Source organism: Mercenaria mercenaria, chromosome 17 (assembly GCF_021730395.1).
Source record: "Mercenaria mercenaria strain notata chromosome 17, MADL_Memer_1, whole genome shotgun sequence".
Taxonomy (NCBI): Eukaryota; Metazoa; Mollusca; class Bivalvia; order Venerida; family Veneridae; genus Mercenaria; species Mercenaria mercenaria.
Genome location: NC_069377.1, coordinates 69,029,970 through 69,042,187, shown reverse-complemented (window position 1 = coordinate 69,042,187; position 12,218 = coordinate 69,029,970). Strand labels below are relative to the sequence as shown.

General features: G+C 35.0%; 1 protein-coding gene across 1 annotated transcript in view; it reads left to right on the top strand.

Moving 5' to 3' along the window:
- The first annotated feature begins 9,026 nt into the window (after positions 1-9,026).
- Positions 9,027-12,218, top strand: part of LOC123536312 (NSFL1 cofactor p47-like) — a 30,166-nt gene continuing 26,974 nt past the window's right edge. The window contains exon 1 of the mRNA XM_045319404.2: positions 9,027-9,180. Within this exon, the coding sequence (XP_045175339.2) occupies positions 9,073-9,180 (108 nt within the window). The 5' untranslated portion in view covers positions 9,027-9,072. The remainder of the gene's footprint in view (positions 9,181-12,218) is intronic.

The following is a 12,218-nucleotide window of genomic DNA, read 5'->3' as shown; positions in this document are numbered from 1 at the left end:
CCCACCTACACACACGTTTTAAAAAGGCATAGACCTACTCAGTTGATTTTTATCAAAAGTAGTTTAGATAGAGTGCAAGAGAATTGAAATTTATTGGTACATGTATATGATAACGTGCATCAACATCAATGACGAGCAAAATTAATGAAGAATTGAAGTTTATTGGTACATGTATATGATAACGTGCATCAACGTTTCAATGACGAGCACAATCAATGAACTAAAAGCTGTTTAATTAAAGCATCCTTCCAGTAAAATTCTTAAAACATCTAACGCCGAGGCTGCATTTCATGGTATTCCTATTAAAAGTCAGTATATGTATATAAAACATCGACAGGATATCCGCAAGTATTTGTGTAGTATGATGTCTCCAGCTAAGAACAAGAAACCACAATGGGAATTAATATTCGTCCACGCTTTCTTCGCGAATGTTTGTGGAAACCCCACTTTGCACGTGCATCTTTACAAATGTAAATTCGCTCAGATATTGGAAAGATTACCAAACTTTACGTAAATGCCGCTAATCTCGCTACGTTACATTTACCTCACTTTCAGCGTCACTACTTTCTTATTGAACTAAGAGATGGCAATTTTTCATGATGAAATATCCTAACGAATCCATGAGAGCATGCAATACATAACAAGTACATTCTTAGTGATTACCTTCAGCAATTGAAAAGATCATCAATACAGAAAAAATACAGACATGTCGTTCAGGGCAGTTTTAGCGCTTGGTATTGTTCCATATTTTTATTCTATTTTTAATCATATAGTCTGATATCATACATATGTTACAAAACCAAAAACAAAACAAATAGCAAGCAGGTATTTCAGTTATATTATCAATAACTATAAGAAATATAGCCAGTTACTTACCGATCTGTATTACGTATATGTAGCAATTCCAGTCTGTGCTCTGTTCTTATCTTTCAACTTTATATGTATTTCGTACTGACCATTTTGGCCATTTTGTTTTGGCTTGACCTTCACTCTTGACCAATATGATATAATTAAATCCGAGATTATTCCTGCGAATAAACAGATGGACATTGTATACATGTGTTATTGTATACATAAACATTTGGTTCATCCAGACTTTATTTGATGTTAAATAGTTCTAATCTAACGTGGATTTTCGAGAAATTATTCACTGTGTCCACTTTTGCGTTTGTTTTACCAAAGGAAGTGAAAATAACGGTATTTTGAAACTTGAAACTTCAAATCACTAAAAGAATCCCTATCCTAATTACATTTACACATCAAAGATGCTGACTTACCAAACAAGTTTATGCTCCATGGTTATATTATATATTACTCTCCCACGCATCGGTCTAATATTACAATACATTTCCATATCTGTGTGAAGTTACTCAACGCTGGTAAAGGAGCGTAATTATACATGTGAATCTCTATCTACCTACCTAAGGAAATCCTTGTGTAGACTTTTATCTCCCCTTCAGCTTCTGCATGCAAGAATTGCCGCCGGTCCGTTCTGTATTACAACAATCAGTAAACTCAGGTTCGTCAAAACTTTATATGGCCAGAAATTATCTAGTCTGGTTTTAAAACCAAGCACAATTTTCGCATTAATTGCATTTTTCAAAATTACATTCTGAATTATTATTCCATACATGGGCTGTTCTGTGTGAAATTGAGCGCAGTCTCTGTGATTCTCTTGCACGTGGTATTATTTAAACTAGCTTCGAATTTTGACTTTGAAGATGTTTTTGTGTAGAAAAAGTAGTGAAAACTTGTTCATGTCCACATCATCAAATTAATCCATTTCTTCCAGTCGTTCACAGGACAGAAGACCACCCATCTGAGGTAGAAAGTCTGCTTATTTTTCCTGGTAACGGGATAATACACTAAATTTCCATAATCTAGATTAACCTTTTGGCTTTATCAACAGTGTCACTGAGAACAATATTCCTAGGTTATTTTCGAGTTTTCAGAAGAAATTGTAATTTTCATCATACATTTGGTACTCATAATGAAAGGACTTTCTCCCATAGCATTCAACTTTATATTCTATATTATTATTAAATTTGAACAACCTGCCTTTGCTCCTTTGGCAGAGTTTAAATATATCATCTTACAGATCATTTTGTTCTATATCTGTTTCAATATATTTGTACAATTTACTGTCATCCGTGAATACCTGGCATGTAGAACCCACCTCGTCCGATAAGTAATTTATGAACAATATAAAAAGTATTGGCCCTAAGATAGAGTCTTGTGATATACCAGATATAGCACCATTCCACTCTGAAGAACTTCAACCCGCTGTTTCCGTGAGTCAAAAAATTTCCCAACGATTGAACAAGAGTTCCCAAGATTCCGTATCTTTCACTTTTTTGTGAACATCTACGATGTGGACACACTATCAAAGGCATTATGAAAATCCAAATATATTGTACATCATTGTACAGAGCTTCTGTCCAACATTTAATCAAGTTGATAACTGGGAAATGGTGTTTCTATTTTTCCTAAAACCCCATTGTTTGTTCGATAATAATTTACACCTGCTTAAGTGTTTTATAATGCCTTCAATAACGTTTCTTTCAAGACGTTGACAAATCACTTAAGTTAGTGATACAGGACTATAGTTCCTTGTGTCACACGTTTTGTCCTTCTCGAAGATACTGGTAAGATTGGCCTGTTTTCAGTCTAAAGGAATAATACCACTGTTTTAAGATTTACGAAATACTAGTATTTCACTTAAAAAGATATGAATTTCATGTGGACTCTTCTTCGAAAAGTAAGGATGACAATTATACGGAATTCCGTTAGGGCCATCGCCTTTGAATGTGTTGATCTCAAACGCGATATTCGATACTAAAGTAGTACGATGATGAAAACGCGAAATCACGAAACTATGATAACGAAAACGCGACAACACGATGATGATAACGCGATACTACGATATCGAAACTGCGATAATACGATAGTACGATGATGATAATGCGATAAACTATCGCGTTTTCACCATCGTAATTCAAAGGCGACGGCCCTAACGGAATTCCGTACAATTATCTGGTCCACATGATTCGGCCAAGTTGCAATTCCAGTGGTAAAGCAGTTACTGACCTGAACAGAGAGTTTCGGAACTGGTGTTCATTGTATATCCCTATAAATAGTACCATTCTGAGAGTTATAAAGCTGAAAAAAGGATTAATTTCTAACAGAGAAAATCATGTCTCAACGATAACCTGTGAGAACATCTCAACGACAATTGTTACAATGTCGCTGGCTGATATTAATTACATGTATAATGATCTATTCTAATATGAAAAATCCATGCACATTTCCGTTAGAACTTTGACTTAGTCAAAAATATGGATAAAGGACATAAATATTTATGTCGCACGTATCTCATAAGGTCTGTGACCTAGTTTAGGAATGTTATTCTGCATGTGAGGTCGTGCCCCTGGGTTTGATTGGAATTTTATTCAATCTGAGCAGAGTTATGGCCCTTGATTTCGTCCCAAAATATATTAGAGGGCCTAAACGTTTGTGTCGCAAAATTTTCTGAAAATGTATTTGACCTACAGTCATGTATTCGTATAGTAATATTATTCAGCATATTAAGTTATGCACCTTGGTTGTTTTTGTTTAGTATTTTACTCAGCAAGAGGTTCTAAAACATTTGTGTTGCACGAATCTTGAAATGTATTTGACCGAGAGTCAAAATGAATCTTTTTAGAAATGATGTTCAGCATGTGCAGTTGTACACCTGCCTTTCGTTCATTCTACATGTTTGGTATAGTATCCTACATTCATTTACCACATGATACAACATTAGTTTTTGTCGTTGTTTTCAAGAAACATTAGCATCTAGAATGTAGCCTAGCCATGAATTAAGACATCAGTCCTCGATCTGTTTATACCTATAACATATTCAAATATAGCATTATATAATTTCAATGCGTACTGTAATATACAGAAAAATAAGCACAAACATGCAAAAAATGCAAAAGTTTTAACTATCACATGATTCTTAAGCAAGTATTTGTCATCTAGCATGACTATAGCAACAGAACAGATCAATGTATAAACACTTAGAAATATGAATTGGCAAAATAATGAGCTGAAGCTAAACAAGAAACAAAATAACAACAACAAAAATCCATGCAGTACATGTAACACCTTTGTATAAATACAGCGGAGACAAAACGTTGAACATGGTTAAAGCAGTCCAGTTTTCTTGGCGCAACAGGAAAAGTGACAGCTCTGTCCGTTCCAATCACAAATCAAGCTCTGGGACTTATTTAGTTTTGATTGATCTCTGAAAAGCTCGTATTATCGCTAATTCAAGCTCTTTTACCACAACAAAGTTATTATCATTTCATGAAAAGATATTTTGATGAAGTATACGAATACTCTGGTACATCCTACATCTGTTTCCGTAGAATCACAAGCGATTGGAGTCCTTGAAAGGTGCGCAGTGTTAAGCAATGACTGGATGAATAGAAACAAACTGAAAATGAACACTTCCAAAACTGAATTTATTATGTTTGGTAGCAGACCTCAATTGAACAAATGTTTAACAAATTCTATTAACATTGCTGGTGATGATGTCAAACGTGAAAGCACAATTAGATATATCGGTGCATTTCTTGACGAAACCTTGAACTTTAAAGACCATGTAAATCGCAAATGTCGTACAGCCATGTTGAATTACCTACGAATTAAGAACATCCGAAAATACTTAACAAAAGCAGCCGCTGAAATTTTAGTTTTGTCTCTAATTATTTCACATCTGGATTATTGCAATGTCATACTGTATGGTGTAGCTAACTGAGGTGCGTAAAATGCAATGTATTCAAAACATGTGCGCAAAACTTGTCCTTAACAGGAGGAAATTTGACAGTTCTAAACTCGCAATGTATGACTTACATTGGTTGCCGGTGAAAGCAAGAATTGAGTTCAAGATACTTTCTTTCATGTATAGCTGTCACACTAGCATTTCACAGAAATCTGTATTTAACAGAATTGCTTACAGAGTATATTTCTAGTAGTCAGACTAGGTTTGAGCTCGTCTGAAAATTCTGAATGTCGTTATGTTGTTCCATACAACAAGTGCAAAACATTCAATGATAGAAGTTTCTGTACTACTGGTCCAAAACTTTGGAATAAACTGCCTGGCGTTAGAACTACGCAAAAGTAAATCACTTGCACATTCAAAAAAAAAAATCTTAAGACACTGTACTTCAGAAACGCCGCGGCATTGTGTTAAATTTTTTGATAACTGTTTATTATGCGAAAACAGCAGGTGATAGTTCTTAAATTTTTGTAAAAGGTTTTACATTTCAACATTCATATTTCCAAGGTTTGCTTAATTAAACGCACTTGTCGGTAAGGCTCTATGGGTAGGGTAGTGTGTAGTATTTCTTTCTTAAATAGTATATGATGGCACCATTAACCGGGGGGGGGGGGGGGGGGGAGGTGAACCTCTATATGCTGCTCGTCTGGGCGTACCATGTGATGCTTTAAGCACTGGTATTCGCAATAAGGGTAAAATGACCTCAAAGGGAGGAATGCGGTCTTGACTGTTTGTTACAATAAGGCTGTTGTTATTGTTATTGTCATTATTAATATTGTTATAATAATAATAATAATTATTATTAAGTACAACGCCATTGAATATATCATTGTATCAAAATAGGCGTTTAATGAAATTATACAGTTTCAGGTAAACACTTATTTTGGTCGGTAAAAAATCTGGCGAAATCTTGGATAAGTATAGAATCACGAATGTCTTCAATCAGTCAGTACATACGTTTTCGGCTTTGTATACCACTTAACCACTTAATTTAATAAATGAAAAACTTACTGCCCTAATGCCAGGTAAATTGCTACATATCCCCCTTGCAACTTAGATAAAGCATTTTACTAGTTGCATTTTTAAATAATATACTATGAGGACCTGTGACGAAGTTTGTAAAACCTTTTATGGAACAATATTTACGTCAGGTTTTGGGATGCAGTTTTCAGACAGGTAATTGGTATTCCCATGGGAACAAAATGTGCACCCCTTGTCGAAGATTTGTTGTTTTTTTTGTAATGTTATGAAAGAGATTTTATATTGAGCCTTCCTCCAGATACGCAGACAGACAATATTAATGCATTTAATAATATATCACGCTATCTGGATGATATACTTAACATGGATAATCCGTTTTTTGCTCAGATGGTGGGTACTATTTATCCCTGGGAGTTCCAGATAAATAACACTAACAATTCGGATACTACTGCTTCATTTCTAGATTTACATCTCTCTATTTATGATAGTTCTATACATACCAAAATTTATGACAAGAGGGATGATTTAATTTCAGTATTATAAACCCCACCCCCATTTAGATGGGGATGTACTCCAGGCAACATCTTATAGGATATATATTTCTCAAATAATTCGATTTGCAAGAGCGTGTAGTCATGTTGATGATTTCAATGAACGATATCAATATATTACAAATAAGCTTCTTCAGCTATGCTACCGATATTACAAACAACGTAAATTCTTTGCTAAATTTTACTATCGTAATTCAGATTTGATTTTAAGATATAACAGTAATTTAAAGACACTTCTGTAAGAAAGTATATCAAACCCCGATATTTTATGGGGATGTGGTTTACAAAATTCGTAAGATTTAGAGTCATGGCAATTTTCCAACTGTGTTTAGTTAAGTTATTAATCGTTTAATTAAAAGAAGTTCTGGCCCAACTGTTTTGAGGCACATCGCATGCTTGGTATTCAGCCCCTTTACAGTTTAACGCTACGCTTTCCTCTTTGATTGTGTCTGACGGAACAGGTAGGGGACTCTATAAAAGGTAGGTTCCTACCGGGACTGAGCCATTATGATTTCTGTCTTCTGGCCTGTTTCGTCGGGCCCTTAATTATGTTTCCCTTGTTGCTCTGTCTGCTGCCAACAGTGCCAAGGCACTGAGTACATGCGTTCATTGCTTATATACGTATACAAGAGCATTTTTGTGTTTTACATAACATGCTTTCCTTTGCCATTGAGTATGTTAGGGTTTCACCTATCGGGGATAACTACCTTATGACTTTGGAACGTGGTAGGGGTAAGAGTGAGGTTAGATACATCATAAACCGGTTAAAGCTTCCCCAATGGTGTTTTTTTGTCGCTGACTATTCCCAGGCGATGTCCAACTGGTTAAATGTATTTGTTCGTTTTGTCCTAGTGTGTTTGTTTTGTGTGAATGTGTGTTGGTCGTGTGTGCGTCTGCGTGCTGAGTTAAGGTATGGGGAAGCTGGGTGTTTGGAACATGGCTTTTCTTGGTGGATATTATCCTTGTTTTTATGATAAAAGAGTAGTGTATATTAAGTTTACTTGATTTACATATATTTCACCCACTGCGTTCTAGTACATTTACTTGCCGATATGCTTTTTTATATATTTAATCGAGACATGAAAATGAGAGTTCAGTCTAAAATATATAGTTACGCCAAACAAATTTACCTCTTTAACACAGGAGACAACACAGGAGACAATATCATTGTCGAGACTGAACCCACATCGATGAGTAACAAGTGACTTTAAAGGTCCATTACTAAGGGAAAGTGAGTTGGCAATTTTTTTCATAGCCAGTGCATAGACTTCTGCAAAACACTAAATAATGAAGACTGGCAGGTCAAAATTTACAGAAGGTCTTTGGAACTCAAAGAAATGTATGTGTAAAGAATTTGAATACAACAGAGAAAACTATGGATTGTCTAGAAGAAGAGAACATGTACATACATATGAATTTTAACATGATAAAGAAATGCAAGTTGAAAATATTAGATCAGTCATAGATTCTTGTGATGACAAAACCATACTGGCATTCACTGATGGCTCTGCACTAGGAAATCCTGGACCCACGGGAGCAGGAGCAGCAGTTTATTTGGAAGGATACTATTCAACACCTATTTTACTGAATAGAGGAGTTAGTAAAAACAGCAACAACTACGATGGAGAAATAGTTGGTTTAGAAATTGCACTGGAATATTTTAGCTGAGGTGAAAACTGTTATTCAAAGAAAGATTCATATATTTACTGACTGTCAGGCAGCTATCCTGTCTGTATTTTGTAAGGAAGTACCAACAAATAAAATTGAAACTATCTCTAACATAAAAAGACACTTATCTAAAACTGAAGAGGGGGAAAACCAAATAGAAGTACATTGGATTCCAGGACATAAAAACCTTATGGGTAATGAGCTAGCAGATAAACAGGCGAAATTAGCAGCAACGCAAATGGGCATATCTGATGCAGAAGAGGAGGCTGGAATGATGGATGCAAGGGAAGCAGTGAATGTCATGAAAGAAAAAGTGATTAAAAAATGGAACTATAATTACACATTATCAGACAAAACAGACAGAATTCAAGACATTTTTAGCAGAGTAGGATTTAGAAAGTGCATAGGTGAAGAAGACAGAAAAAAATTCTCTTTAATAAATCAACTGTTGTGTGGTCATAGCAGGTTGAAAAATCACTGGTCAAAGATCGACAAAAACTCATCAAAAATGTGTGACCATTGTAACACTCCGGAAACAGTGGAACACTATGTCTTCAGATGTCCAAACTATAGTACTCAGAGAGATATCCTCGAAAGAACAGTGGATGACATTCTCTATAGGTTTAATCTTAATTGCAGCAATGTATCCCTGTCAACACTTGTGGGGGAAATTGAGGATGCATCAGACTCTGCTAAAGAAGAGTTTGTAAAAGCTTTTGTATCATTTATTGAAACATCGGGGAGATTCTATTAATATTAGAAAAACAACTTCCCTCATACCAAAATTGACTTTGAATGTATAGAATTTATAAGCAATAGTGTAAAAGTACAACGGGCTAAGCAACATGCGATGACAACGATACAGTACAGAAGAGTTCAGCGCTACATTAAAAGCGGAAACGATCTACACACACTCACACAAATTATTTAAAGTACTGAAAATGGTGTCTCAAGATTTAATTGTCGAGGGAACTGAATTAGTACATTGTAACCTATGAAAGGCTATCGCTCCGCACAAATACTGCAAGTGTCGGAAAGCAAGCGACAAACATGGCTGACAAAGCAAAACAAGACATGATCGAAAATTTTATCAAGATCACTGGTGTTGATCAAGATAGAGCAAGATTTTATTTAGAATCATCTGCCTGGAACCTTGAAGTATGCACAGATAATGTTGTTACATGGTTTATTGTAGAAATTTCGACTAAAACAGACAAACAACCATGTGTTGTTTGAATGAGTGGGTGGGGTACTGTAATAATTTGTAAAGGAAAAAAGTATTCGGACATAAACAATTCGGATGATTTAGTTTAAACATAATTTAAACATAATTTTATTTCGAACAATGTTTACAACATATACAAATCTGCATTACGCTATACAAGATAAATGTATGAAAACCTGTAGAGTCAGTGTACCCGGATTCGCACTGTACGCGGTTTCGCACACCCAGTAAATTCATGTACTTTGCAAGAAAAAAGCTGTTAATTCAACAATTCTTTGTTATTATTTCACGAAACTGGGTTATTCCCAACATTATTTGACACAATGGGTCCTTCCCCACTGGAGCCTCGTTCTGGTAAGTGCAGACGAAAACAATAACAGTATCAATGGAGACCAGTAGGTCAGCTGAAAATATTAAGTTTCATGAAAATAATGACTATGCAAACAACAACAAGGTGCAAAATAAATTGAAAAATCACTATTCCATCATACAGGTAAGTATTTACCTACTTCTTTACCTAAATGAAAAATATTTCAACAGTTATTGAAGTTCTCCCAACCTGCAAAATGCCTTCAACTTGATTGTTTGCTTTACGTTTTTATTAAAACAGAGAACTTAATCGAATAATTAGACTTGTGGGGGTCTTTTATGATTCAACAGCTTCTATTGTTTTATTTTTGTTTCATGTATTCAGTTGTTTTAGCCGTTTCTGCTTTTAGAAGTAAAAACAGGGTTTGGTACCTAGCTTTCACTTTCATAACTGCTTTTAAATTTCACTTTGAAAATACATGTTTAAATTGAATTATATAAATGGTTAAAAAGTTAATTAATATTTTTCTGTTGAGTAACTGCATTGTCTTCACTGAGTTCTATAAATAGCAGGGTGTGCGAAACCGGGTACACTTAAATGCAACAACTGGTCAAAATATGTTATCCGAATCAAGTACACTAAGAGGTTTGACGTCATTGTAGTGGGAAGTGAAAGTAGCGTGTTTCAAACCGAAATAAGTGTGTTTAGTAAAACATACAGAGGTAAATTCAAATTTAATCATTTTTAGCTAAATAGGAAGGTGTTCTTAAGAAATGCTTGCGAAACCGGGTACACTGACTCTAAGTGTTAGCGTTTACAACATAAATGTGTCTTATATTACTGACTGAACAAACCAGCTGATGCCTGACACATATTCTACTCTTCAGTGACTTAACATGATACTTTGACAGTCTCCCCCATTATATGAAATTAGTCCCCAAATTTCTGATGGGACAGAGAACATGTATGGTGAAGATTAGTACCAATTCGGACTCTAGTTATCACCCCTGATTGTCCGTCCACAGAGTCACAACCAACGACTATTTAAAATCAGCGTAATCAATGTACTTCAACCCTTCAGACATGATTGCTAGCATAAGATTTAATGGCGAAAAGAAATTTCTGAATTGCAAATTTATTTTCAATTTCTTGTGCTTGTTCTTTTGTAATACGAGATAAGTCATGTCATGAGCACTTCGCAGTACCCAAAGAAAGTCACCCACTGACTTTTATTATCGATTGTTTCTCGCCATTGGTGATGTCACAGCTTTATTACATCACTAATTCTAAGTGTATTAGTGCAGTATTATTGATATAGTTAAATTACATTTGAAAACAAAACAGATCTGGGGGGACTCCGAGAGATCTATTCATAATCATATCTATTCTCATGTGTCTGTTCCTTCATGAACACCCAGAATAAAGTTTGGTGAACAATCAAGCAATACTTCAAACTATGCTAAATGCTGCAAGTTCATGCATATATTTGATAGCTGTTTTTTTATCCCCCGCCAAAGGCGGAGGGACATAGTTTTGGCATTGCTGTCCAGAGCCATATCTTGGAAGTGGTTGGGAATATTTAAATAAAACTTCATATACATGTTCACCACTATAAGGTTATGCGGCCCGTCAAGTTTCAGTCAGATTGCCCAAGTAACACCAGAGTTATGGCCCTTAGAAGTTTCTAGTGTTAACTATATAGGGTATATTGTACTATAAATATGGCAATTTCTGCTTCATAACTTGTGATATATTTGACCTAGAACTATGAAACATAAGTTGAATTTAGATCACCATAATGTCACTTTTGTGGTAATACACACACAATTTTGTCAGGATCTCTTTTGTAACTTCAGAGTTATTGCCCTTTAAAAATCCACATATTTGTACATAGCAAACTAACCAATTGGTAGAATTTCATTAAACTTCTTTCATTCTTTTCCAGGAACATGGAGATATCTTACACACCTTTGTTGTGTCAGCATCCTTGTCTGTGTAGATAGCTTCGTTAAAGTTTTGATGCATTTTAACGTTATCTCTATTGTTACTGGAAGGGTTTGCTCTGAACTTAAAATTATTGTTCCGCATCATCACCCACATCATATGATCAAGGATTATAATCATTGCACCAATGTTTAATGAAGTCTGACCCCCTTTACTCAACATTTCAGGTTTAAGTTTTGATACACTTTCACTCAATCATTGTGATTACAAAATAGATTTGATTCAAACATAAAGTAGCTGTTCAGCTCATGAAGGAAAATTTAGAACATACAAACTTGACACAAAACTGACCTAATTCAGCCAGTTGCTGTAGAATTAATTGTGGTATATTATAGGGATGTAACGATATGCTAGTCTCACGATACTACAATACATATCGGGATATAGGTGCAATGATACGGTACATATCGCGATACAAATTGAGTACAAAAATGTACCACAAGTAAGCATTCATGTGACAGAATTTAAAAAAATCAAAGTTCCTACAATTGAGAAGTACTTGAAATTTTGCTTTAAAGTTAAAGGAACTGTCATAAATGATACATTTGTTTAGTTACTATCTTTAACACTGATTGTATGAAAGTTTTCATTCAGTGTTTCTACCTTTCGCTGTACTGTTTCTGTATCATGAAACAGACCTGTGATACGATACGAGTA